The sequence below is a fragment of the Pezoporus occidentalis genome, unplaced genomic scaffold (assembly GCF_034315485.1).
Source record: "Pezoporus occidentalis ecotype Australia unplaced genomic scaffold, CSIRO_AGI_Poc_V1 ctg159, whole genome shotgun sequence".
Lineage (NCBI taxonomy): Eukaryota > Metazoa > Chordata > Aves > Psittaciformes > Psittacidae > Pezoporus > Pezoporus occidentalis.
The window spans coordinates 1,864,554-1,892,546 of NW_026913415.1; the positions used below are offsets into that span (position 1 = coordinate 1,864,554).

The 27,993-nt window shown below is 59.1% G+C and overlaps 2 protein-coding genes across 2 annotated transcripts in view; one reads left to right on the forward strand and one right to left on the reverse strand.

The window, feature by feature from the left end:
• On the reverse strand, positions 1–27,964 carry CSPG4 (chondroitin sulfate proteoglycan 4). Its single transcript, XM_062612155.1, has 10 exons — positions 27,697–27,964; positions 15,086–15,249; positions 10,486–14,067; positions 9,718–10,197; positions 9,204–9,380; positions 5,574–5,772; positions 5,249–5,383; positions 4,945–5,099; positions 3,995–4,178; positions 1–3,635 (listed from the first exon to the last, which is right to left on the reverse strand). Exons 1-10 carry the CDS (start codon positions 27,797–27,799, stop codon positions 1,729–1,731), a joined length of 7,086 nt encoding a protein of 2,361 aa, XP_062468139.1. The 5' UTR covers positions 27,800–27,964; the 3' UTR covers positions 1–1,728.
• Positions 1–27,993, forward strand: part of COMMD4 (COMM domain containing 4) — a 136,054-nt gene that overhangs the window by 91,705 nt on the left and 16,356 nt on the right. The window lies entirely within an intron of this gene.

A 27,993-nucleotide genomic window follows, 5' to 3' on the forward strand; every position in this document is an offset into this window, starting at 1 on the left:
TCCTGACAAAATAGGCCACGTTCCTTTTATTTAATCCCTGGGTGCGAGGAGAAAATCATTGGGAAGGAAAACCCGGCGGATGCTTCCAAGGGGGCCCTCGGTGGCTGCCACCAGCTGCCTGCAGACCTCCATCCCTCACTGCGGGGCACACACTTAGCGAAGGTAATGAAGGTGCTTGTGTGGATGTGATGGGGAAGGCACAGAGCTGTGATCCCAAAGAGGATGCAGGCAATGGCTTTCCCTCTGCTCTGCAGAGGTGGTCCCAAGCTCCCAGCTGTGCTGTGGTCAGCCATGCACTGTCTCCATTTCACAGAGGGGAGAGGGTGTGATTTGCCTCTGAGCAGTAGGAAACACCGTTTCCCCCTTCAGATGGGGTAGGAGATGGGAAGCAGGGAAGGAGGCAGCAGTGCTCGGGCTTGGCACCCATCAGCATGGGCTGCCTCAGGCCAGGAGGGCTTGGAGGTGCTGTGCCATGGGGCTGGGGGACATGGGGCTGCCTGTCTGCACCCTCTGGGTGCCCAGGAGGATGTGTTGCCTTCTCACTAAGCATCCGGCACCATAAATAGAGCCAGGAAAGCTGCTGGTGTGCTCCAAGCAAGCATCCAGTCTCTGCCGCAGCCTGGGAGTGGGGCGGCTGCTGTGGGATGGGTTTTTACCCTGGATAAGAGGGTGCAAGTGTAAAACATCCCCGTGGTCCCTGGGGGGCTTGCTTCAGCTTCCTGTCCGTGTTGTGAGCGCGGGCTGTGCCCTGTGATGAGCTTCCCAGCTGCAGCAGAGCAGGGTGTTATTGTTGGGTCCCATCCTGGGCTCAGCGCTCAGTTTTTCCCTCTGCTCTCCCTCAATTCCTATTGAAGCTTTGAGGACTCCAGGCTGGGGAAAAGTTGAGTAAGAGCCTAGAGCTTGGTCCATTACCTCCAAATGTCTCTCGGCAGCTCGCTGGGCTTAGAACAGGCCTGGCAAGGGACGTTACAGCTTACGAAAAGCATGATGCACCTCGGCAAAGGCAGCCTATGCTGTTTACTTCTTGTGCTGGAGGAGACAGCGGAAAACTGCGCTGGCTCCGGTTCCCTGCTCTCCTCTCCGGTGTCACCCTGCCCAGGTGAGCTCCTGCCATCCCTCCCTGTTGTGCAACCCCCCCTTCCCCTCCCCGGCCTGGGTACAAGCTGCTGTATGAAGCATAGGGCAGGCACGCAGAGGAAGAGCGAGGCAGGGTTTTTTCTTTCCAAGTGGGTGGGGATTCCTAAATTCCCCTGGCATTGGCCACAGAGTTCTTTCCAAGCCCCATTCCAGTGTCAGCCCGCCTAGCCCTGGGGGATTTGGGCAGCTTCATCCCCAGCCTGACTCAGCGTGAGCTGCTCCTCATCCTCCCTCTCACGTCAAGAGCTGCCCATGGAGGAGCCACCACTGGGACCTGCCCGGGTGGCTCGGTGGGGACCGGTGCTCCAGCACTGTGGGGTGGCCCCAGTGAGCACCCAAAGTCAGCGTTCCCCAGGGATGCTCAGGCCTTTTGCCTGTCCTGCCTTGCTTATGCAGAGCCCCACTCCCCTGCCCAAAGCCGCACACAGATTTGGGGCTCCCGGGTGGGCAGCCCCTGTATCCCCAGGGCCCTCCTGCACCCATGGGATGCCAGCTCCCAGGGAGGAGGAGGAGGAGAGCCGGGAGGAGGTGGTGGTTGTATCTGGGAGGGTCTGGACCCGCAAGAGGTCTCGTGCCCCATTCCTGAGCCCTTCACACCCAGTACTGGTTGTTTTTCAGGGGGGGGTTGGAAGTCCGGCAGTACTGGAGGAGCTCGGGGTCTGGGGGTGCCCCCGTGGCCTGGGGCGAGGGACCCGTGCCCTTGCCCTCCAGGGCATTGACAGTCGTTAGGGGGATGCCTTGGTTGGGGTCCGTCCTCCGGAAGGTCTCCTGGTCCGGCACGGCCCCGTTCTTGGCCTTGGAGGATGGGGTGCCCTGGACGTGGTGCTTCCCTGTCTTGTTGCGCTTGTGCAGGTAGAAGAGCAGGGGCAGGATGAGGGCCAGCAGGAGTAAGATGAGGCAGATGGGGATGATGATGCTGAACATGTTGGCCTCGATGAAGCTGAGGAAGGTGCCCCCCTCCACAGGGCTGGGGGTGGTGGTGGAACCAGGGCCCAGCCAGGCAGTGGGGGCCATGCCCAGCTCACTAGCATTGGGACTGCTCTGTGCTGTGCCATGGGGCTGTGCCATGGGGGGCGAGGGTGCCATGGGGGCAGTCAGCAGGGTGACACCGTAGGCTTTTGAGGCGTTGTAGGGTTCAGTGCTGTACCCCAGGGATGCTAATGCAGGTGGCACGCCGGCAGCCACCAGCTCAAACACGAAGCTGTCGCTCTGCAGGGGCTGGTCGGTCTCCCCAGCATCCAGCAGCTCTAGCCCCACCAGCCCTTGCTCCAGCTCGCTCTGGCTGAAGGTCTCAATGGGGGTGCTGGGTTGTCCTGGGTCCCTGGAGACCCTCACCAGGCGGCTGGCATGGGGTGCCCTGCGGACCTTGAACACTGGGATGCTCTTGGTGCGGTTGGCCAGCTCGCTGGCATCCAAGACACTGGTGTCCAGCAGGGCTGTGGTGCCCCTGGGCCACAGGCTGCCTGGCCGAGCCTTCACCAAGGCACGGACGGTCACGTTCACCACGCCGGTCCTGTTTGCTGCCCGGGACATGGCGAGGAACTGGAAGGCATCCTCGGGAGAGCTGAGGTCGATGAAGGTGAACGTCACCTCCCCGCGGTCCAACTGCTTCTGTGAGAAGCCCCGCGATGGCTTTTGGTTGACCTGCACTTGGCCAAACCTTGGCTCCCTGGTGATCCTGTACAGGGCATTGCCTGCCCCCAGCCCTGCGGAGCCCAGGAGGTGATGGTGGGACACAGGGGCCCTGTTCAGGTCCTGGGGCACCTCCAGCAGCACAGGGCTGGGAGCGGTGCTCCCCGCAGGCAGCACCTCGATGTCCAGTGAGGTCAGGGTGGGCGGGTGGTGGCCATCGGAGAGGCTCAGGGCCAAGGAGCCTGGGGCATGGCTCCTGCTGGCCACAAACACCACGTGGCCTGCGTTGACATCCGCTTGTGTGAAGCGGTCGATGGGCTCCTGTGGGTTGCGTGTGTTGGCCACGTGGCCAGCAGGAGGTCTCTGGAGGATGCTGTACACCATGTCCTCTGGGGACCCCCATGGCTCCGCCACATCCAGGTACTCCTGGGACAGTGTCACCACGGAGCCTGGGGGCACCCTCAGCACTTCTTGCTGCTTCACCACTTGCAGCGGCTTGATGCTGCTGGTGGTCACTGTTATATTGAAGGCTTCGGAGATGACCACCCTGTCCTGTGGAGGACGGAGGGACTGCTGCGCCCGGGCCCGGAGCCAAGCCTTGAACCTGAAATGGTCTTCAGAGATGCTGTCCCCACCATGGGCATACGCCAGGTGCCCTGCAGCCAGGTCTGACTGCAGGAAGAATGGTTGAGACCGCTCCAGGGGCACACCGGCCACCAAGAGCTGCCCATGGGCTGGTAGCCCCGTCACTAGGAAGACCACATCGTGTGCAGCTCTCTCCGGGACCAGGATTTGGCTCAGGAGGTTGGAGGCATCCAAGACTGAGGTGCCAATCTCAGCCCGCTGAGCCCTTGGGAGCTGGAGACCTGGGGAGAAAAGGGAAAACACAAAGGTCTGTGAGGCCTGGGAAGAGCCAGGGTCTGCTGGAGGAGAGAGCAGAGCTAAAGGAGAGCAAGTTAGAGCAGAGAAAGGAGGATTGCAAAGAAATTGAGAGGCATGAGAATCACTGGGACTTAGTTTGGAGAGATGATGCAGGAAGGAGTTGTTCAGAGAGCCAGTGAAAGGACGGATGCAGATTTAGATATTGCTTGATGCAAAGCTCATGCTTGTTTTGCCATGGGAAATGACACAGCAGCGTCTACATGCAAACAAGCTGTCCTAAAGTTTGCACAATCCCAGCTGCAGGAGAGCTCATTTGTCCCTAACTTCTCCTTTCCTTCTTTACCTTCGTTTCTCCACAGCTGGGTTGAGCGCTGGGGACACTTTGCCTCGAAGGAGATCAGCACGAGGAGGATGAAGGAATCGGAGATGGTCGTAGGAGCCACCACACGGAAGCGGATGGCATCCTGAGCCAGCCAGAAGGGCTTCTCTGGCATCTCGTGCTGGTAGAAAATCAACCTGCTGTCCACCTAGAAACAAAGAAAAGCCCATGAGCTCTGCTGAAGGGTAAAATCCAGACCCATGTGGAAAACAGTGCATTTGTTTCATCGCTGGTGTGATGGGCACTGTGGCACTGGGGATCGAGGAGCTGGTGATGCTGTGCCAGAGCCAATGTGCGCACCCTGGGCAATCATCTCGGCTCCAGGAAGGAGCACCCAAGCACGGGTTAAGTAAGAAATGGGGATCATCACCAGCACTGGTATGGATGCCACCATCCAGAAGTCACTGTGCCTCCCTGCCAGGATGCTTCTGCCCAACAGCGGGGGAAACTGAGGCTCAGCAGAAGGGCCAGGCAAGCACAGCACCAGGGTGGGCAAACCTGCGTGCTTCTGAGTGATGGTTTAGCAATGAGCCCTTTGCCATGCCCTGTAAAGCCTGTCCCTGTGGGACAAAGCTCAGAGCAGAGGTGAAAGCATTGCACTGTGCTCTCACCTGCAGCAGCAGCCAGCACAGCTAGTCTGCAGCAGGGAGGGAGCTAAGGAAAGGGGATTATAACTCCCTGAGCCTCTCCCAGCACTAAATCCGAGGCTGGTGGCCGTGATAAAACCGATGCTGGGGCGGCAGCTCTTAATCCCTCTTAGCAGCCCTTGGTAGAGCTGGGAAAGCCGTGATGCAGCTGCAGCCCAGCTCTGCCTCCTCCAGGGATCAGGTGCCCTTGGTGGCAATAGGCTGGGCTTGCACCCGTGGGGTGATGCAGGGCTGTGCCTTGGGATGCTGGGGACAGGGAAAGCTCACCTGGGCTTGGGTGAAGTTCCTGATTTCCTCCCCCTGGGCAGTGCTGAGCCTGCCCAGGCGCGGGGCTTGCTCGATGCTGTAGTACAGAGCGGTGGAGCTGGCGGGGCTGTTGCTCACTGCCTGCAGGTTCTGGCTGGTGATGGGCTGCAGGGCACCTGGAAAACATGTCCAGGATGGATTTCAACCCATGGCCTCGCCTCTTGCCTGCAGCCTCTGATATGGGCATCTCCCACAGTGCTCAGGCAGGGGCTGGTGCAAGGCTCTGCCATCCAACCGGGAGGATGGGGAACACTCCTGTACCCACCTGGGCACACGGTGAGGCTCTGCTTCTTGGCCAGGCTGATGAGGGGCTCTCTCTGGGCCCTGATGAGGAAGAAGTGCCCAGGAGACAGGTTCTCGCCATCCCACAGGTCGAAGGCGAATCCCCCATCCAGTTGCCCTGCAGAAAGCATTCACTGGGTATTCTGGGGGGCAGAGAAGGCTGCAGCCCCCATTAACCTGGCGTGGCTTGGATCAGTGTGCTGAGTGATGGGGTTAGCATCCGCCTTGGTGGCACAGCTCCCCTCCAGTGCTGCCACCACCTCCCTCGGGCTGATGCAGGGGGCCAGGGCACCTCAGCCCTGTCCTACCTTGGTGCGTGAAGAGGATGAGGCCGTTGTTAATCTGGGCCTGGGTGAAGCGCCGGACCTCAGCACCGGGCGCCGACCTCAGCACCACCTTCCCATTGGCGGGGGGCTGGATGGAGTAGATCACCTCCTCCGGCGGAGAGTCCTCATCCTCGGTGCTCAGGACATAGGGGCTGATGGCAGCTGTGGCACCTTCCCGCAGCTGGGGGATAGGGAGAGGCTGTAACCCCCTGTGATGCTCCCAGCACTTCTTCCCTCTTCCCCGGCCAGCTCCAGACCCCGTCCCAGCTCAGAGAGCTTCACTGGGTGCCTGAGCACATCCCGGCCCACAGGGATGCCTTGTCTGTGTGCTGGGGGATGCCTCTGTCAGCCTGCACCGCTGCCAGGTTTGCCACCATGGTCCATGCATCTGCAGTGTGTGCAGGAGGGCAATGGGGAGGGCTCCCCCCTGTGTGCCTCAGTTTTCCCAAGCACTGGGAATGGAAGAAGGCACGGTCCTGTGCCTTTGACACATTGCTCCCCATTGCTCTGCAGGGAAAGGGCTTTTAGCGGGGTCACTGAACCCTGAACTCCCTCCCTGGGTACATGATGACCACAGCCCTATCTCTCCCAGGCTGGATGTTTTTCCCAGCTCATGCTCCCAGCAAAGCACCCATCCCGCTGTGCTCTCCCAAGGCTGCAGCGAGGCCACCAGCCGCCCCATCAAACCCTGCAGGAATGACAAGTATGCAGCCGAGCTCAGGGCCACTGTGAAGCTTCCCAGGGCCGCTTCTCCCAGGCCCTGGGGATGCTGCCACCCCAAAGCCCCAGCATCTCCCATCTCCAGCTGGAGGCAGTTTTCCCTGCTCCTAATCCTTTGCTGTACCTCAGCACACCCCAGAGCTGCCTTTCACTCTCAGGATGCCCAGAAAACATGGGCTGCATGGACTGAGCCTTCCTGCAGCGCATGCAGGGCGGGGGGGCAGGATGTGCTGCATCCCGCAGCATCGCACCCCTGGCCTGCATCCCGCAAGCCCACAGGACAACACCCCGGCACTGGCTCTGCTGCTCAGCTGGCTGTGATGAGCTCTTCTCTGCTGCTTTCAGCTGGCCTAATCCAAAGCATTGCTTGAGTGGGTGTGGGTGCCGGCAGTGAAATGAAATCCCTTGGAAGCCCCCATGGGATGGCGGGAGGCAGGCTGGAAAACACAGCTTGGGAGGGATGGGGTGGGGGAAGCACTGCTGGACACACGCGGCAGTGGGAGCTGCTGCTGTGCTGTGTGTGCACCCAAGTTTCAGGCTGCTCCTTCTCCACAGCCAGGTCACTTCAGTGCCCTTTGGAATTGCTACCACAGCCGGGGCTCGGTGCCCAGGAAAACTCCCTGTGGTCAAAGCCTGGAGAGGCGATTGTAGGCGGAGGGACTGGCAGCACCGGGCATCACTGCTCACTGGGACACGGTGGCTCAGAGCCCGCAGCACCGGGGCTGAGCCACCTCGCCATGCTCCCCGTCCTCTGAATTATTAAAGCCTCCTGCGTGGTTCCTGCTCCCATTGTGTTTGCTCAGCCTCTGTGTCGCCTCTGTTCTCCAGGAGAGGCAGCGGAGCAGCGCCCGGAGCGTGCCCGTGTGCGCTGGTGCAGCTCTGGAAGCCTCTCTCTTGATGGCATCCTGCCACCCTTTCTCCTGCTGCAACCCAAGAAGCTGCTTGAGGCCAAGCTGCCTGGTCCCTTCCAAAGGGCTCTGCTTTGGGGTCTGAACCCTGCCTGCTGTCTCCTCATCCCTGCATGGACTCTGCATCCCGGCGCTGGCCGGCACAAGCAGCAGAGGGAAGCTTTGTGCAATCCCTCTCTCCTGGACCCGGCCTGACCTTTAAACGCTGAAGTCATCTCTCGCCACAGCACAAACACAGCAGGGCCGGGCCCCTCCTGAGCCTTGGGTTGCTTTAGCATTGCTCCCGCTGGGAGCAGGGAGCTTTTCCCAGCTCCAGAGCCCCTCCTGCGGGCAGCCGAGATTACCCCTCCCAGGGCCGGGGGGGGGGGATCCCGATGGAAAGGCGCATGGAACAAACTGAGGGTTTATTCTGGGAGCTTTTTCTTTCTCTTCACCCTTTTTATAGCATGGTGGCTGGAAGGGAAGGACGTGCTTCCCTGAGTGCCTTGCAATCACTGGGCTAATAATGGGCTGGCTAAAAATAAGGCAGGGAAGGAGCTTCCTTCTTCTCCTCCTCTCACACAGGGCCAGCTCTGTGTCTAATGGATGGTACAGGGGCCAGAGCCGCTCTGCCGCCTCCCTCCAACCTGCCAGAGCAAGGGAGCCAGCAGAGAGGAGCTTTGTGGCCTCTGGAGCAGGGATGGGGCCACCATGGATTCAGCAGCTAATGGGTTAACCAGTCTCTATGGGAGTGCAGGATTTGTGCACAGCTGGGACAGATCCTGGAGCACTCCTTGCATTATAAAAGGGATTGGCTGGGAAGGGGCCGAGCTTCCTGGGCTGGGGAGTGTAACTGAGGCAGGCCTAGAGCAGGGGCTGGCTGTGGATGGGGTACCCCAAATTTTGCTGGCAGCCCCGAGTCCCTCTCCTTGCCTGTCCCCTTCCCTTGGAACATCTCTACAACTGCCTGACAGGAGGATGGAGCCAGGAGGGGCTGGGCTCTGCTCCCAAGGAACAAGGGATGGGACAAGAGGAACCGGCCTCAAGCTGCACCAGGGCAGGTTTAGATGGAGCTGAGGAACAATTCCTTCCCCAGAGGGTGCTCAGGCATTGGAACAGGCTGCCCAGGGCAGGGCTGCAGTCACTGTCCCTGCAAGTGTTCACACAGCGGGGAGATGAGGCCTCAGTGCCGTGGGTTAGTGGTGGCCTTGGCAGTGCTGGGCAACGGCTGGACCTGATGATCTTAAGGATCTTTTCCAACCTGAACAATTCTATGTTTCTATGATCTTTTCCAGAGCCCAGGCTCCCAGACACCTTCCCAAAGTCACTGCAAGGATCTGGCCATGATGATTGTGATGGAAGGAGCAGTGTTCTCTCCAGGCAGCCTGGGAAAACTTGGGCTTGGTGAGGATAGCCTGGGGGGGTGGCACTCCTGTTTGCTACTAATTTCTTTGCTGCAATTTGCAATTAGTGACCCTTAATGGGGCAGGAGGTGTCTGAAGCAGAAGAGAGGACTCTAGCAGCTAGTGAGACCTATTTGCTTCTGCCTTCACCGAGATGGGTATCAAGAGGGGTGTGAAAGGTGCCTACACAATGGGGCATTCCCACTCTGCGCTGATGGAGCGGGCCCTGGGGCAGGCTGCTCCGCGAAGAGGCGGCGGGGGGCCGCTGCCTGCCGCCGTGGCACGCAGCTGCTGCAGGGCGATGCTCCCATCTTGCGGCCGCTTGCAGCATCGACCGGGCGGAAGGAGCGGGGCCGGCGGAGCCGGTCTCCGCCTTCTGCAGCGCCTCCCCCGGCCGGGAAACCGCCCCCGTCCCCCGGAGCCCATCGCCCCCCTCTGATCCGCGTCCCGGTTCTGCTGTGCTCCATTTGCCAGAGGTGCGTGACCAGGCTTGGAGTAGGGGGTCCTGTCAGGTCCCCATGAGGGGCTGACCCCCCCCACCCCCGGTGTCCTGGAGCTAAGCCTCGCGGGGCGGCTGCCCGCCCATCCCCGTGGCATCTTACCTGCAGGCCGGCGTTGACCCTGAGCCGGGGCCCCTTGGAGCCGCGGGGCAGGATGGTGATGAAGACGGTTCTGGGCTGGCTCTGCCGATCCACCTCGGAGGCGTTGGCCAGCAGGGTGAAGCTGTCTGTCCTGGCGCCGGGGCCGTGCTGCCGGTACTGGATCTGCTGCCGTTCCACCTGTGGGGCAGGGGCTGGTGACCCATGGGGAGGGGACCTGCGCACCCAGCCTGGGAGGAGGGAGCAAGGTGCGCACCTGCCAGTCGCTCCGGGGCATCCCGGTGCGGGTGCTCTGCCTGCATCCCCACCCTGTATCCCCAGGACATTTAAACACACCATAGGGCATGATACATGCCCCTCACCCCAAACCCCTCCATCCCAAAGGCAAATATCTTGGATGGGGAGAGGACCCTTTCCCATTCTCTCAGAGCTGCTGAGGGCTGGAGCCCACCCTGGGATGTTCCCAACCTCCCTGGGAAAGCAGCGTGGTAGGCAAGGGCCACCCTTGATGCTCTACCTCTCTCCAGGTGAAGCTGTGCAGCCCAGCACCCATGGACCGCTCGCTGTTCAGGAGGATGCCGAACCGGGGCGGCTCGAGTACCATGAACTCCACACCCAGAGCCGTGTAGTAGGGGTTGGGGATGTTGAGGATGCCCGTGGAGAGGGTGGCAGAGCCACCTCCTGGCACCGTGATGTTGCGGACATCCAATGGGACGGTGATGGGGAGCACGGCCAGGCTCACCACCACCCCTTCCAGAGGGTCCGCACTGCTGGCTGTGATGTCCACCACAAACTGGTCACGCTCCTCCTGGGGCTTGGAATGGAGGTAGAGGACTCTGCCGCTGTTGATGTCCTCCTGGGTGAAGGACTGGATGGGGTCCAGGCTGGGCTGCTCGTTTGAGTCTTGGCCGTGCTGAAGCATTGCCAGGAAGCCAGAGGTTGGGGGGCTTCTCACCAGGTAGACTATGTCCTGGGGAGGGATCTCTTCATGGGTCACCTGGGAGTGTGGGGGAGATAATGTGAGTGTGAGGCTGGTGCCTGCAAGCCTGGACTGCCCCACAGCCCCACTGCTGTGCAATACCCTAAGGCTTTGCTGTGGGATAAGCTGCAAGAGTCACCTTGTCACTCATGCGATGCCAGAACCCCCATCTACCCCATGGCAAAGCCTGACAAGTCATTTGCGCTGGGCAGGTGGGAATAGTGGAGTCCCATGGGTGGCTCTCCTGGTTTGGTGGCCAGGGAAGTGATGCATGCTTGGGGAATGACTAGAGAGGGGGATACTCACCAGTAAGTGTTCCTCCTTGATCCCAGCTCCTTCCCCCTGGAAGGTGTGGATCTCCTTGTGGTTGACTATGTGCAGGGGGCTGGGATGGGTGTCCAAGAACACGCTGATGGCCAGCGTGTCCTCCACTGCCACCTCATTCACTTCTACAGTGAACTGGAGCTCATCCCGCGTGTTCCTGCTCCCGTTGTGGCGGTAGGAGATCTCTCCTGCTAGCAGGTCCCTCTGGGAGAAGGCCATGACCGGCTGCTCCCCTCTCAGCACAGTCCCCCACCTCGGGGGGGTGGTTATCAGGAACCGTATCTCTTCATCTGACCTGATGTCCATGTTGGTCTCCAGGCTGAGGACAGAGGAATCGATGCTCCCACGGCTGCCTTGGTGGATGACCAGACCGGTGTTGTTGACTATTCTGATGTAGGGCTCTGATGCCTGTACTTCCAGGAGGGCCGTGGTTTGATGGAGACCATCTGAGACCTGCAGCTGGATCCAGCCCCGGTCAGCCCCTGAATGGACAAACAGGATCTTCTTCTTCCTCAGGTCATCTTGTGTGAACCGATAGACCTGGTGGCTTCTGTCATCAGCGGACACAATGCTGCCGAAGAGAATGTCCTTCCTCGCCAGCACCAGCTGTGTGTCGGAGAAGCCGGAGTCCTTGTCGGTGAAGGCGATGTCATCTGTCGTCAGTAGGTGCTGCCCGTTGCGCACCACATTGAACACCTTATTCACCACCTGAACCGGAGTGTGGTCATTGACGGGTTGGATGGAGACCCTGAAAACACCTCTCACCTCCTCTGCCTCGGGCTCAGAGCTGCCCTCGCCCTGCCTGGTCGCTACGAAGGGGATGTCGTCCTCCAGCGTCTCGGAGTCATCGTGCTGGTACAGCAGCCTGCGCTGGAGGATGTCGTCGTTGGTGAACTCCGTGATCTCCTCCTTGGAGGCCCAGCCATGGGATGCGGCCCAGGCCAGCCTCCCGTGCGCCGGCCCCTCAATCACTTCATAGAGGTAGTCCATGCTATTCATGCTCTGTACAAACAGGTGGTCCTTGGAGATGACCGCTTGCCCACCTTCCGGCACAGTCAGGAGGACGTTGGTCAGGGCTGGTGCATCGGGGTCCCCACCAATGCTGATGGTGTAGGTATAGACAGGAGAGTGCTGCTCACCCGCACGCACACGGAACTGGAAGGTGTCCTCGGCTTGCTGAGAGTTCCTGATGGTCACGCTGTAGCTCAGGTGGCTTCTCTGCAGGTCGTCTTGGGTAAATCCAAAGCCTTCAGTGAGCCTGTTGCCAAGCAGCTCCAGGTTTCCCTTCTTGGGAGCCTGGATTATCACATAGTGGAAGGGGACTGGGGTGGAGTTTGGATCTTCCAACACTGCCTCCAGCTCCTTAGTGGTGATATTTCTGTGCCATTTGTTTTTCATCTGGAGGGGGACCATGGTCTTCATCTTAATAGCGGCTCTTTTAATCCTTATGAGAAAGGTGTTGTTTTCCAGCACCTTCTGCCCCACCTGGACTTTGAATCTCAGCTTTTCCACGCTATCTTCCAGCCTGTGCTCTGGGTCTGTGCTAAAATACTGGATGCGTCCTTGCTCCAGGTCTTGCTGGTGGAAAGACTCAACTTTTTTCCATTCCCCTCCCATGCTCCCTTGCTTCTGGACCTCCCCATACCTTAGGGGCTCTGTGAGGACATAGAGGATGGCCACCCGTTGTTGCACTGCGTTTGTCTCCACTGACAGGTTGGCTGTGGTAATACGTGCAGCTTCTCCTTGGGAGATGGAGAGACCGGTGTTGTTGTGCAGGTGAATGTCGGGGTCAATGGCGAGGATGCTCAGGGTAGCAATGGGGCTCGGGACTGTGCCATCACTCACCTGCAAGGTGAGCTGTGAGTTTGTCCCGCTCTGATGCACGTAGACTACGTTGCCTGCTTCCAGGTCCCTGCAGGAGAACTCTTCGATGGGCACTCCAGGATGAAAGTCGTACTCCACATAACCCTCCTCCATCTGCTGGCCACCATGCAGCTGGAATTCCAGGTCATCGCAGGATGTGTCATCGTCTAGGACCTGCAGGATGTCCGTGGTCAGGTGCTTCCGTGTGTGTTTCAGCATTGTCATGTGGTTCCCATGGGGGAAGATCACCTGTGGGGCATCATTGATGGGGTTGATCATGATGGGCAGCAGGTACATCTGCCCCTGCCGCAAGCACTCCGGGACCCCTTGCTGGGCTGTCACTGTCACCTCCAGCATCAGCTGGTCCATGGGCCCCTCAGAGCCATCGTGGATGTATCTGACCTTCCGATTCACAATGTCCAACAAGGTGAACTTCCTCCTGCTCCTGGACCCAGGAATGTCGAGCTCCAGCTGGCCGTGCCTTGGGTCATTGGTGATGCTAAAGAGGATCTGGGACTGGCGGATGTTCACAAGGCTCAAGTCCACTGTTGGCTGGGCATGTTTCCACTCCAGATAGGCTGTGCCCCCCTCGGAGACGATGAGGGGGCTGACGTGCAGCAGCCTGCTGATGTTGGCAAAGGCGGGTGGGAAGCTGTTGTCCGGCCGGCACGGCTCCACCACCAGCCCTGGAGCTCCTGACCAGACATCTGGAGGTGGGGAGGTGGGTGCCTCATCCTGCTCGTACACCTCATCGTATTCCCAGTAGTGGTCCTGTTTTTCACAGCCTAATGTGATGTCCCTTGTGATCACGGCATCTTGCAAACTCCTCCTTTGCAGGTTTATCCGCAGGTCCTCCAAGCAGCCAACGAAGGAGCTGTTGGTCATGGTCCACACCGAGATGAAAGCAAGATGATGCTCTCTCAGCCTTTGCAGAGCTTTTTCATTCATACCTCCGATGAAGAGGTTCCCCTGAAGATCCAGGTAGTTGTTGATACCCCTGTTGGAGGTGGATGAGGCGTAGTAATCTATCAGTATCTCAAACTTGTGGATGTCTGTGTGGACTTTGACGTAGTGCTGCTGCTCATCACTGATGAAGACGTTGTTGTGCAGGACAATGATGCCATTCCCCTTCTCCACAAATCCCCTCAGGCGCCCGTTGGAGATCTCCAGGTAGAAGAAGTCATTCTCCAGCCCTGCGTGGTAGATGAGGGGTGCCTGGGTGATACTGGTTGTTATCACAAACTCAATGGTTGCTTCCTCCCTCGCTTCCCACGTGGGAAACGCAACGTAGGAGTGTGGCCCTGGGAACCCAAAGGGCTCCTCGGGCTCTGCAGAGAACTGTGTGCTGCAGCCTTCCTGGACCTGGTGGAAGATCTTGGAGCTGCCATCTGAGGACCGAGGGGAGAGCACATCCAGGCCGTTGAATGTCACCAAGTGGAGGCAACCTCGGAAGGGCGCGCTGGCCTCGGTGAGGTACGGCAGGTCAAGGCTGCCTGTCCCCCCGGCGAAGAGGCCGTGCTGGATGTCCAGCTCCCGTGCGGGCCCTGCCACGTCCATGGAGCTGTTGAAGAGGCCGTCGATGGTCAGCGTCATCCTGCCGTCCTCCAGCAGCAGCTCCACGTCGTGCACTGCCAGGTTATTGAGCTGCAGCTCTGCTGGGGACTGCAGCATCACCTCCTCCGAGCCCAGCCGCAGCCTGGCCTGCAGGGAAGGACACAGTGCTCAGTGCAAGCAAGGGGACACCCTTGCATCTACCTCAAATCCCTGCTGGAGCACGGACCCCTGCCTGGGCACGCACAAGTGGTTTGGTCCCTCTGTTTGCTGCTCTGTGCCCTGCTCTCCTCCACCTCTAGGCATACTGCCCCTCATCCTCCCTCTGTTCATGCCCTCTCTGTCCCATTCTCTGAATTGCCCTCCTTTTCACTCGTTCCCAAGTCTTGTGGTTATTTCCCGGTGTTCCTCTATCTCCCGGTCCCACAGCTGGGCATCTCCTCTCCGCACATCTGCCAGATGCTCACTCCTTCCCTGCTCCATCCTGCCTGCTACCCTCCCTCCCTGCAACCTGGGCTGCTGCTTCCCCTGAGAATGGGCAGGGAAATAACAGGCTTTGCTCCCCACAGGCAGCAGCCTGGAGCCTGCTGAAGCAGAGGGTTAGCTGGTGGCCTCTGAGACACGTGGTCTGCATTAGGGAGACCTCCGGCCAGCTGCTCGCTTGCCGTCCTGCTTTGGTTTAGATGTGGTTGGTGGCCCAGCTTGCGGTGCGCAGAGGCAGGATGTGCTTTTCGGGTGCTCCCTGCTCTTTTCCTCCACGGTGAATGCCATCACCATAACCACAAAAGTGAATTTTGTTCTTCTGCCCTCATCCCTTCCCATGTCCTAGCTCCATCTGGCTTGTGGTAGCACAGGGGAGACCTCTCTCATCTCATCCCTTCTCTTCACTAACCCCTTGCACCCCAGGGGTGCTATGCACCATGTCTGACCATGGGGTGCCGGTGTCTGGGTGTCTCCAGGATGCTCCCCAGCACCACTCTATGTAGTGATGAAGAGCTTCCCCAGCTGCACCCTATGTCTCCGACAATCCCAAGCCTGTGTTCACTCTCTTGAGCTCAGCATCCCCTGGCAGGGGTCTTGGCAGCCCATGGGCTGCTGCTTCCAGGTGCTGCCCCTCCATCCTCACCCTGGATGGAGCCCCACAGACCCCAGCCCGGTGGGTGCTGACCTGCAGGGTGCCGTCCCGCAGCTGGAGCAGGAGGTGGTCGGGCTGCCCGGCAGCCAGGAAGAGCAGCCCGTTCCGCTGGCTGGTGTAGAGCTGCAGGCGCAGCCGCACCGTGCGCGATGCATCCGCCAGCGGCATCTCCACGAAGCCGTCCCCGAAGAAAGAGGCTGGGGAGAGAAGGGAGAGCAGGTGAGGCAGGGAAGGACACCCTCTGCCAGCCCTCTGTGCGGGTGCTGAGCCTGGAGCCAAGCACACCCATCAGTGCTGAGCCTGGAGCCAAGCACACCCATCAGTGCTGAGCCTGCAGCCTCCCAAGCACACCCATCAGTGCTGAGCCTGCAGCCTCCCAAGCACACCCATCAGTCCTTCCCTGTTTCCCCTGTGACAGGGTGCTGTGATTGCAGCCTGGGCAGACCCTCAGGGAGCCTGTTTCCTGCTTTTCCTAAAGAGTTTTCCAGGGGCTGGGTGCTGAGGCAGAGGTGGTGGTTCTTGCCCGTGGAGCTCTATAGAGGAACTTTTCTCCTTGTCATGTGGCTGAGTTCCCAAGTGTTAGGAGGCAAACTGTTACCCTAAGGAGTCTTTCCCACTTCTGCCACAGCTGTCAGCAACCTGCTCTAGTGGAAAGTGTCCCTGCCCACGGCAGGGGGTTGGCACTGGGTGAGCTCTAAGGTCCCTTCCAACCAGCCTGGGATTTGATGGCTATTATTTATTGTATCATCCAAACACTGCTGAAGGTGGCTGCTCCATCAGTGCTGGAGGGCTAAATGCGTGTGCCTGTGATCCATATGTGGATGGGAAGCCTCTGCTCAGACAGGGCGCCTGAATATGCTGCTGGAACCCATTCAACACCCAGTATACATCACCCTCGGAGGGACTCAGCGCAATGGCATGTGGTCATGAAATGAAAGACTGTCACAGGGCACATGAAGGAGAGGGCAGAATTAAAAGCACAGGGAGTGGCAAGGCTTAATTTTAGAGTGCTTTATAACATAGAGCTGGCTCATGCATGCATTTGCATAGCACACATGTTAAATGCACGTGTCTGCCTTAGCTCCAGAGCAGCCCATGGCAAAGTTAACTCCACGCTTGCAGGGCGAAGCATAAACAAGAGCTGTAAGCTGTAAACGTCTGGGGAGGATATGTCAAGGAGGGGGGAGAACAGGCGCGCTTTCAGGCCATGTGGAGTCACAGGCTGCAGAGCCTGCTGTGCTCCAGGTTATGTGTGCGGAGCCTTCCCGCTGTACTTCACTTGTCATCAAACCCACCCTGCTGCAGACCCACAGCTGGCTTTGAGGCCCCACAGCCAGCTTTGTGTGGTGCCAGTGTGGCAGGGCAGAGTTGGAGCCCTCTCCTTTAGCTCAGTGTGTTTTCTTGGGCCATGCCCTGTGTAGGGGATGCTCTCCTGAGCCCTTCAGGAGCAGAGGCACCACACGAGGTGATGTCCTGCTGCTGGCTGTAGAGAAGACACCTCTGCTTTCTCCTGAGGATTATGAGAATAACATGGGCGTTGCGAGCCTGTCACCCCACCCGCTGTGGGCAGGGAAGAAATGGCAGCATGGAACCATGGAAATATCTTGTTTTAATACCAAACCCTTTGCTCAAGCCTGCTCATTTCCTGCTGCTGGCACGGGGCACTTTGCCTTCCTTGTCTTCTTCAGCGCAGTGACTCAGAGGAGCTTTGCTGTTCTTCACAGGGCTCTGTCCTCTCCTGACCTGCTCCCTCCTCCCAGGGGTCCCTGCGAAGCCACCCAGCCCCAGCACACCTTGCTCGGTGGCCAAGGGTGATGGGTGCCGCTCTCACCACCACCTTGTCCCAGCGCTCAGTGAGCTGGGCACATCGCAACAGGGACTCTTCCCCTCCTCTTTCCTTGCCCAGGCGTGGGCAGGCACGCTCGTGCCCCGGCGAGGCGTGCACACATGCGTGCAATGTCCTGTGCTCCCCGGCGATGCTGCATGTACGTTATGTGCTGGCTCCTGTCGAGGTTCCCCCGTGCATGCTCCAAGCTCTGGCTCTCGCTGGGTTTCAGTTTTGTGGCTTCCCCTAATCCAAACCACGTGCTGTTCGCACGGGCGCTGAGCAGCTGCTCTCATGGGGCGGGCTGGACCCACCACCAGTGTCACTGCCAGCCCGGTGATGCTTGTGTTGGGGCTGGAGGAGCATTCCAGTGTGACAAGGGGCAGCAGCGCCACAGCCAGCACATTGTGTCCCGCCTCCGTTCTCCAGAAGCTGCCAGAGATGTTTTTCCACTCTTTTTCCCATCAAATACTACCAACAAAGAGCTGCTGAACGTGGGGATGCCCAGGGGAGTGGTGCTGTTTGCTGGGGAGGGAGGAGGGGCCCTTGCCTGGGGTTTCTCTCCAGCAGCAGTGGTGTGAAGTACTGCTGTTTGTCTTCCCGAATTCCTGCTTTGCTGCTCTCCTCCTCTGCTCGGCAGCCTGGCCAGGATGAGGATGAGAACACCACTTGACCTGTGGCATTTCTCTTTCACAAGGGATTCGCAGCTTTTCACCTCCTTCTCCCCTCTCCTTACCCTCCACATTGCAAAAGATGCAGAAAATGTGGCTTGCTGGATTTGGGTTTTTTTTTTCTTTCCCAAATGAGGGTTTTCTTTCACCCTGAAGGAGCCTCCTTGGCACAGGGTGCATCCTCCCACAGCTCTGATTTGGACATGGACAGAGAACATAGGGAACCCCCCCCAGGCATGCAGCCCTATCCGTGTGCTGACGGCAGCCAAGCATCCCAGCATCACCCCATGCTGATGCGCTCCTGTTACCCCAAAGCACCTTTCCCAGGGGATCACTCCATAGCTATGTTGTGCCCCGAGCTGAGCCTCGTCCCTGGATGGAGATGCTCAAGCTCCCCCGCCATGGGAGCAATGCTCTCCATGTCCTGGGCGTGGGTTGGGCACCCTGGCTGTCCCGCTCGCCTTGGCTAAAAATAATTGCCATTCCCAGCGCGCAGTGTCCCGCGGGAAATCGCTGTCCCTGCCTTGCCAGGCCCTTGGAAAGGCGTTGACGAGACGAGAGGGGCCTCCGTCACAGTTTCCGAGCAGCCGGCCAGGAGCCAGCAGATTATAGGCTGCGCTGGCATTCGGGTTTGGGGGGGTTTGCATTGAAAACACCCAGGAGAAGAGCCAGAAGCAGGGAGCGAGGGGCTGGGAGCGGGGCCCTGCGTGTGCTCTGCTCCTCCCGGGGCCAGGGAGCAAGCAAGGGCTGTGTGCGAGGCCCCGGCACCCTGCCCAGCCGCCGGCCACGCGTCGGGACCGGGATGCTGGGCCATTGCCCCCTGCTCCTCCAGCTGGAAGCACAGCGGGTTCGGCCTCTCCAACTGCTGGTGTTTGGTGTTCAGGGAGGTTTTTGGCAGCCCCAGAGTGCGCAGGCTCTGGCAGCTCCGGGTGCAGAACCGGTGATGAGCAGCACTGCGGAGGGAGTGGGATCCCCGCCTATCCCGGGTTCTGGGGCTCAATGGGGCTGCTCCGGGCTCTGCTCCATGTAGTTAACATCTCGGTACACAAACCACACAAACTGCTCCCCCGCACGTAGGAGGACGGAGGAGCCAACTCTCATCCCAGGCAAGGGAGAGCTCTCACAAAGTTCAGCACAAGGGCTTGCAGAGAGACCTGGTGCTGGACGTGTGGGGGGATAGGAGCAGGGAGATGTCTCCTGGGTACGCAGTGGGAAATGTGAGCTGGTGGATGGATGCCTTCCTTACCCACAGGCTCCTACCACACCTTGGGGTATCCCCATCCCTGCCTGTGGGACGCATTTTGGGGTGTGCATTAGGAACTATATCAGTGTGGGGGGTACAGAGGAGTCCTCAATGTGCTGCAGAGACTCCCGAGGAGGATGCTGAGGCCGAGGAGGAAGGAGCTGAGCAATCCCAGCCTGGGGAGGGGCAGGGCGCTCAACAAGGCTCCATTGAGGCTGCGGTGTGGGGCAGGTGGGGGCCAGCACTGGTGTGTGTTTGCAGGGAGGGGACTGGAATCCATTACAAGCAGCTCTTTAATCACCCGTGCGGGTGCCAGGAGAGCCCCGTGCGAACACACGGCCCCCCCCTGAAAGCCTCCCTGTGTCTGCAGCCGCGTCCCGCCCCGGCCACACCGCTGGTGGAAAAACAGCCCGGGAATGAAGGCTCCTTGTTGCCCGAACAGCCCCGGGCTTGTGCGGGCACTGGGGCAGCCCAGCCCGGCGGCTGCTCCCCTTCCTGCCCCCCTTCCTGCCCTTCCTTCCTGCCCGTGCCATCAAGCAGCCCCTGTGTCGGTGGTGCTGCTGAGTCCCCCTCGCACGGGGTGCAGCTGGGGCACCCAGCTTGCTGTGCTCCTCCTCCGCAGCAGCACCGGGAGCTGGTTTTCAGGCCCTCCGGGTTGTCTGGGGTTGGTGTTCTCTTAGCTGGATGGCTTTATAAGGTGGTGTCACCCACTTGCCGTGCAAACACCAGGGGGGCTTGAGGGCACCCACCCATCCCTGGGGATGCTGCTTGGCAGCGTGAACCCCTCCTGGTCCCCAGCAGTGTCTGTATGAGCTCTGCCAGTGCAGTCAGGATGGGTAGGACCAGTCCTCCTGCCTCCACCATGGGTGTCTCCAAGCCTCAGCCTCCCTAAATCCCAGCCTGGCTCCTGACAGGACCTGCATTCCCCCATGCTTTGGCTGCATCCCGAGGGGTGGCAGGGCTGGGCTGTGCCCCCATCCCGGCACAGGGTGGAGGAAGGGATCTTACTGAGAAAGGCTTCTTTATGTTACACATTCCCTTCGTTTTACGGCGCGGTTTTATTTATGGCCAGGGAAGGAAATGAGCAGCTTGCAGGGCAGGCTAAGGCAAACACAGCCTTTGGGGTTTGGCGGGGGCCTTGCTTGGAGGAGGGGGTGCCAGGGAGGGACAACTGGGGGGCTGCTGCTGCCTTCAGGGCTCCCAGAGACCTGCCTGGGTGCAGAACAGAGGCTGAGCACTCATCTGGCTCTCTGCAGCATAATAGAGACTGGTCACACATGAGCTGCTTTTGGGCTGCAGTGATGGCATCCAAGGCCCCCCATGCTAGCAGGACCCTCCTCCACAGGCAGCATAGGGCTGGTTCCTCCAGGGTAGGCTCAGGCCCTTGGGATGGGGCAGAGCCCCAGGGAAAAACAGGGATAAAGCAGGGGAGCAAGGGAGAAGCCTCTCCCTGCTCACCTGCCTGTGGGGTTCAGACCCACATTTACAAGTGGGTGTCATCAGCACAGCTCCACCCCTGCTGCGGTCGCTCCTACATGGAGGAGGCTTTTCCACTCCATCCCCACTTCCAGGCTTCATCCCGCATGACTGCAGACAGCGACTGCAGCTCCCACATCCGGAGCCAAGGCTGTGCGTGCTGCTGGAACCCCGGCAATGGGAACCAGAGCTCTGGCTCTCGCCTCCCACCCTCCACCTGGCTTTCCCTCGCAGCAGGGCTCCCCGGGGTCGGGGCTGATGCTTTCCAGGAGTGCTGGCCAGCAGAGATTGCTGGAAAGCGGCTCCTGGGACAATCGCCAACAAACCCAGAGCCCATCACCCTGCACCAGGCTGCTTGACGTGGCCATCACCCTTGGTTCGGGTGCAGGAGCAGAGCCCGTTGACCAGGCTGCTCTGCTTTGCCCCCATCCCATCCTGCTGGCTCCTGCCTCCCGAAGCAGCTCCTCCACCCCTACCTCTGGCTGCACTGTGCTGCTTTGAAACCCTCCGTCTGTGTTTATGAATCCAGTTCCTCTCCCTGTTCCCCTGCCAGATGCTCTCCCGCTCGCCTTCCTTTGCCTCACAGCTCTGGGGAAGAAAAGGGCCTTTTTGCAGCCCACGGACTTGAAGGTCAGGGGAAAACATAGACCCAGCTCATCCTGCGCTGCCTGGGAGGGGTTCTGCTGTTATTACCCCAAGTCTTTTCAGCCTCACGTGTCTGCCTGCTCCTGCCTGCCTTCCCCATCCTTACAAAGCAGCCTGAAGGAGCTGCTGGAGCTGGAGGCCGTAAAGCGGGGTCCAGGAGGCTTGGCTGGAGCTCCAGAGCTCCAGCTCTTGCTTATCCAGCGTGGTTTTACAATGATTCAAACAGCCCATAAGCTGATGGTATTTCCTGCTCTCTCCTGCTCAGCCAGATGCAGAGCCATGGAGGGGAGTGCAAGGAGCTGATCCCTGGCATTGCTGTGGCCCCGGACACACATCGGCTGCACCCCAGGCCTGGCGTGAGCAGGAGCAGGGATGGAGAGCTCTTAATGCCATGTGCCTGAATGGCTCCGGAGGGACATAAGGAATAAGCCTGAGCTGGAAGCAGTGATTGGAGTTTTTGCCCTGGGAAGCGAAGCGGGGAGAGAAAGTGGGAGGATTTGGGGAAGCAGGAGGCTCAATGGGGCTTTTGTACCGTCCCCTGCAGTGTGAGTCAGGCTTCCGCTGCCAGAGGTTAGCCTGGAAATATCGTATCAGCCCCAGAGGACGTGGTTTCCAAACCACCCCAGTCGGGCTTGCTTCTATTTTTTCCTCTTTTCTTTCTTTCTCTTTCTCCCAAGCCATCTCCCTCCCTACTCACTGGCTGGAGGGTTTTCCAGCTCCACCCTGCACATCCCAGCTCCCACAGCTTTCCCTACTCTGGCTCCATGCTTGGGAAGGGCTCACAGGGCCTGTGGTGGCACATGGGGGGACAATCCTGGCCAGCCCAGCACTGCAGGAGCAGGGGGACCTTGGGTGAAGCGCTGGGCGCCCAGGGCACACACCTCACTTGCAGATCCCTGAATCCCATCACAGACTGGTGCCCATTCCCGAGCCCATCTCCAGCCCCAGTGCAGGGAAGGAGCCTCCCTGGGAGCTGGCGAGGGGACCGGCAGAGCTCGGCCAGGGGATGCACACAGTATCCCTGGAATGGCTGGATGTTACCGGAGAGATCCTCTCCTGCTGTCAACAAACAGCGCCGCTGGAGAGGGGCCCATCTCCAGCTGCCCAGGCTCGGATGTTTCCCAACCTTGCTTGTGTCAAACAGCCCTTGGAATGCCAAGATGGGGGGTGGTTATTGGCCAAAGTCAGGGAAAAGGGGGGAAGGATGGAGCAGTGTGTGGAGGGGGATGCTGGAGCTCTGCTGGATTTAATCCCTGCATCCACCTCTGGGCTCAGGGGTAGGGAAGGAGCTTTCAGTGGGGTGATCTGGCTGTAGCTGTAGCTGGCAGGGCAGTCCCCACAGCACCATACACACAGCTACAAGGGCCATGGCCAGGATGGGCTTTTAGTGATGCTGGGCACTATGAGGGGCAAAGAAATGCATCCCCATGGACAGGGAGAGGTGTTTGTAGTGTGGAGCGGGGCTAGTTTTTGCTCATCTGGGGTGACATACTGAACTGCCTGCCTGGCAGTTCTAACTGCAAAGACAATGAGTATTTCCCCCCCTGCTTTCTAGAGCTGAGATCTGCTCTTCTTCTCTTCTCTTTTCTCTTCTCTTCTCTTCTTTCTCTTCTCTTCTCTTCTCTTCTCTTCTCTTCTCTTCTCTTCTCTTCTCTTCTCTTCTCTTCTCTTCTCTTCTCTTCTCTTCTCTTCTCTTCTCTTCTCTTCTCTCTCTTCTCTTCTCTTCTCTTCTCTTTTCTCTTCTCTTCTCTTCTCTCCTCTCCTCTCCTCTTCTCTTTTCTCTCCTCTCCTCTCCTCTCCTCTCCTCTCCTCTCCTCTCCTCTCCTCTCCTCTCCTCTCCTCTCCTCTCCTCTCCTCTCCTCTCCTCTCCTCTCCTCTCCTCTCCTCTCCTCTCCTCTCTTTTCTCTTCTCTCCTTCTCTCTTCTCTCTTCCTCTTCTCTCTTCTCTCTTCACCCCTCCCTGCTCCGCATCCCTTTGGCGGTCCCCTCCCATCCCACCTCCCCACTCCCGCAGTCCCCCTGGCTTTTCCATGGATGGGAAGCCAGCGCCGGGAGCTGTTTACAGAGCAAACAAACTCCTGCTCTATTCCTGGCTCGGGGGGCAGCTCCGGCCGGCCGCGGGGGGCTGTGGGGGTGTGGAAGCGGGTGCTCACATCCCCTCCCAGGGCTGCGGGGCACGGCACGGGCCTGTTCTCAGCCACATCCACCTCGGGCCAACGCTCCCCTCTCTCCTCCCCAGCTCCCAGAGGAAATGACCCCGGTGAGCCCAGGGATTGCTGTGGGATGAAGCCCGACTGAAGCCCAGCCAGAGGCTGGGAAAGGGAATGGGAAATTCCTGGTGAACCCCCCCACGCATTTTGCCTGTGCACTGGGGAGCACTGGGGTCTTGGGTGACATGGTCTAGTGTGAGGTGCCCCTGCCTGTGGCAGGGGGTTGGAACTGGATGATCTTAAGGTCCTTTCCAACCCAAACCATTCTGTGATTCTATGATGCAATGGTAGCAGATGGGGAGCATCAATTAAGCTGCCTGGGTATGGCACCACAAGCAGCGGGGGGCTCTGGCCCCCAACACCCTTCCCTTTCCCGCTTTCCTCTGCCTGCCCACAGAGGAAAAACAACCACCAGAATGCCAAGATTTGGGCAAAAGAAGCAGCAGGGATTCACGGGGCCGTCCCAAGCTGACTCACAGCTCACGAAGGCCAGTGAGTCACAGTGATGGTGACTTTTATCTCTCTTTGGTTTGGAGGCACATGATGGGACCTCCAAACCGTGCTTGCCCCATGACTTTCTCCACTCCCATCAAGTTCTGGCAGCACCCTTTGCTTCCTCGAGATGCTTTCTGTCTGCTACTGGCTGTCTGTCCGGCTGTCAGGCAGCCAAGAGCAGCCGTTGGGCTCAGGGCAGCTCCCAGAGGTATTGCACGGGGCCATGCACGACTGGCACACCCTGGGAAGGAGGGATGGAAAATGGGAATTTATCACCCTCTGGGATCCAGGGCACGGGGCATAAACATCTGTCACCCCACCTCGCTGCTGGTTGGCAGGGCGATGCTCGCAGGGCCCTATTTGGTCTGTCCTGAGGATGAGTGACAGCTAACGGGCAACAACCAGGCAACAAACCTGCATCCTCCCATCCCAGGGATGGGAAGAGCTGCAACCGTCCCCCTCCTCTGCTTTTAAGCCTGGCTTTGCAGAATCCAGAGCTGCCCCAAAGTGGGTCTGCTTTGCAAAGGGGTCTTTGGCTTTCCATCAGGGCAAAGGGGTTCTCTGATTGTGGCACATTAACAAGAAGCCTTTGGTCCATTTGCAGGCTTCACAAGTAAAATGAGCATGGTGGAGGCAAAACCTTTCCCACTGCAACAGCTCGGCTCATCACACGTTTTTCTTGACGTCAGTTTTGACGTTACATTGACCCCAGAACAGCTCTGCAGGGCATCCCATCCACATGCAACGTGGCAATGCGCGAACAAGCACAGGGCACTAGGAGATGGCTCAGGGAAGGGCTGGTTTGGGAATGAGGGGTCTCTGATGAGTACCCTCCTTGCTCTGTGACTCCAGGAGGCTTGAAGGTAGGTGGCAGTGAAGGGGCTGCTTGCAAAGCAGGCTGTGCAGTGTCATGGAATCAACCAGGTTGGAAAAGCCCTTTAAGCTCATCCAGTCCAACCATTCCAAGGCCACCACTAACCCATGGCACCGAGGGCCTCGTCTCCACGGTGTGTGAACACTTGCAGGGACGGTGACTGCAGCCCTGCCCTGGGCAGCCTGTTCCAATGCCTGAGCACCCTCTGGGGAAGGAATTGGTCCTCAGCTCCAGTCTAAAAGTACCTTCACAGGCCCGGGCAGTGAACAGAGAGGAGCTGAGGCGTTTCTAGGACTGCCCCAGCTGAAGGCTGGGGTGATGCTAACGCTTGTCTCCCAAAAAGGACACAAGCCAGAGCCCGGCACCTGGAAAGGGCCGAGGGAGCAGCCCCTGGGAGCCAGGCTGGGCTGTTGGCCTGTTGCGAACAGTCTGTGCTTTGAGCTTTATTTAGGCACACAGACAGGATTTGGCTGCTGCCTCCCAGGCCCTGTTACGGTCCAGCCTTCAACCTGACTTTAGTTCCTCAGTCTTAACCCTGTCCTGCGATCCTGGAGGAATGTCTGTATTATATATTTGCCCACAGCTCTCTGTTGCTAAATATAAGAGTGAGACGAGAATATTTCTTGACAATTCCCACGATACCAGTTTGTGTTCTCCCCCCTTTTTTAGCCTTTTTTCCTGTTCTTTCCCATCAGCTGGAAGCTTTTCCAGCTGCTTGGAGCTGTGACCTCAAAATATGCGACCCATCCACAGAAAAGAAACTTTGGTGAAATCAGTTTGATTTCCAAGTGGAGAGGGAAAGAGCTGATAACCCTGGAGGAGGCAGGAGGGGTCCTGGCTGGGTACCCTGGGGTACACACTGGTCCCAGGGCAGACATGGACAAGCTGGGGTCACACTCACCTCCCTGGAACCCCCATCACCACTGCTGAGGTGTCCAACCAGCACTTGGGAGTGGCTTTTTGGCACCCTCTCGTTGGGTGCTCGGGGTGGGTGCACCTCATAGGGACCCCAAGCATCCAACAATTCCTTCTTCCCCCCGCATCCCTCCTCATTCCAAACCCCCAGGGAGAGGGGTTTTGGGGAAGGGGGAGCTCAGCCTGTGGGTGACTTCGGTGGGAACCGGAGGAGAAGCAAGCTGCCTAAGAACAGTTTACTAAAGCTTCACACTCGCGTGTCAAGAGGGCAAGTTTTATGAGCGCTGTTCTCTTTTTGATACAATCTCCTACTTGTTGATGTGCACGATGACTCTTCCCATGTGGGGCTGAAAATTTTCCATTTCCAAGCCCCTGAACCCGGGCTTGGAAACAACACAAACACATTCACATGGGAGTGCCCATGAGAACATGGGCACTGGTGGTCTCAGCAGGGATGCTCCCATGGGGAAGAAGCCTGCAGGAAGCTGGTACCCAGGCCCAGGGTCACAGCTGGCACATCTGGTTCAGCTGCGTGCAGAAACAGTCCCCAGCATCAGAAAATGAGCTCGAACCCCCTTTCCTATGGTACTTCCCTTTCATTGATCCCTGGAGCTGTGCTCAGGGGGTTTGGCTGATACCAGTGAAAGCCATGTGCTGGTATTAGGCAGAGGTTGCTGCAGCCCATTCACCATGGAAGAGCTTGGGAATGCCAGGAGCCCTAGGGGACATCCCGGACACCGGAGCAGGCAATGGCTCTGTGTGGTGAAATCCCTGCCTGGGATGGAAAGGTCAGGAATGAAGGAGACCACTCTGTTCACTAACAATAGGGGTGCTTTTTTCCGCACAGCTTGCCAGGCATCATCATTTTAGTGTGTGGAATAAAACAGAAGGAACAAGGCCGGAGGGAAGGAACATGTCCCGGATGCCACCTGCTCACTGTGGAGGGAGCAGGGACAACACAGGACCTGCAGGGACCTTACATGTGCTGAGAGCCACAAGGCTATGGGGTTGTCCTCATCCTCCTCCTTGCACTGACACAGACTTGGATGCAGAAGATGGCTGGGGAGCAAAAGCCCAGGGGTGGTCAGTAATTCCTTTGGAAACTGCTTTCCAAAACTGCTGTTTGGAACCCACAGGGAGGTTTGGGAAGAGAAACTGCTCGGTGAGATGTGATAGTGGTTTTGGGGTGCCTTAGGGGAAAAAGTGCTCTTTCAATTCCCACCACTGCTGAAGCTGTGGATGCTGCTAACACACTGTCAGTGGTTGGTTAGACCCAGAGTGCAGCTTTGAGGGTCAAGTGAAGGCACAGACCTGTCCTGAGCAGGATGCGACCGATGGCCAGAGCCAGCTGAAACTCAGACATCACAGGTATGAGCATCCCCTAGCAACAGAGGGAGCAGGAGGCAGAAGGTGTGCAGAGGAGGTGCAGGGTGGGATGTAGGATGGGTGTTGGGATGCTGAGGCAGGACACATTGCTGTGCCAAGAACTGTGTGGGCAAACCTTGCCATTTCTTGGGCTAACTGGATATAAACTGGATATAAAGCACCCGCTCTGCTCCCTGCCCTGCAGTAACCCTCTGCCCAGCTCCGTCCTAGCACAGCAGCCAGCATCCCCTGTCGTGTGACACCAGGCTCCTTCTCCTGGGGGTGCCCCATCATGTGAGGGGTGATCCTGCACCCCTCGGGGCTCCCTGGCCCCGTGCATGCAGCCACCCCGTGCACAGCGCAGACGGACGGAGCAGAGCCGGGAGGTGCCGCACGCCCTGGAAAATGCTGCCCGGCTCCGTGTTTCCACTCATCCCACCCTGGATGAGAGGGGCTGCCCTGCAGAGAGCTACTGTGGCAAGGCCAAACATGGGCAGGGAGGGCTGGCTCTCCGTGCTGGGGCTGCAGGACATACCCATGCTCCGTGCCCATGGGGTTGGGAAAGTGCCTTTCGCCCTCGGGCTGCTCACGGTGCAGACCCTGCGGCTCCTGCATGCGTGCAGGGAGCGAGCCCCATCCCACCCAGCACCACGTTCGTGTGTGCCCCTGGGCACAGCATCAGGTACCCAGCACCCTGATCGCCACAGTGGGTGAGCAGCCCAGGTCCCTCCTTCGGCTTTGCGCGCAGGACAGCCTGGCCCCAGCACCCGAAACGGGGCAGCTCCCTCTCCCTGCTCCTGCCAGCTTGGCGACAGCTCGGGGAGAGGACAGCCTGCACACACACCGCTGGGTCCCCATCCCTCCCGAAGCCAAGCCTTATCCCTTGGGTTTCTCCCCCCTCCATCCCTCGCTGGGACGGAGCTTACCTCCGGCCGGGGGTCCCGCGGTGACAGCCGGGGGCTGGCAGGCCAGCAGCAGCAGCAGCAGCAGCAGCAGCAGCAGAGTGGCAGTGCCACCTCGGGCACCCATGGTGTCCCCCAGGGCTGGAGCAGCGGCTCGGGCTCCGGGCACGGCAGAGAGCCGTGCTCCCACCAGCGCTTCCAGGCGAGGGCTGCAGCTACTACTATATTTAATGCAGGGGAGTTGAGGGAGGGCCCTGTAACTTCTGCCGCCACTCAGGAAGGAGGAATTCGCTCAGATGACAGAGTCAATCTCTTCTCTCT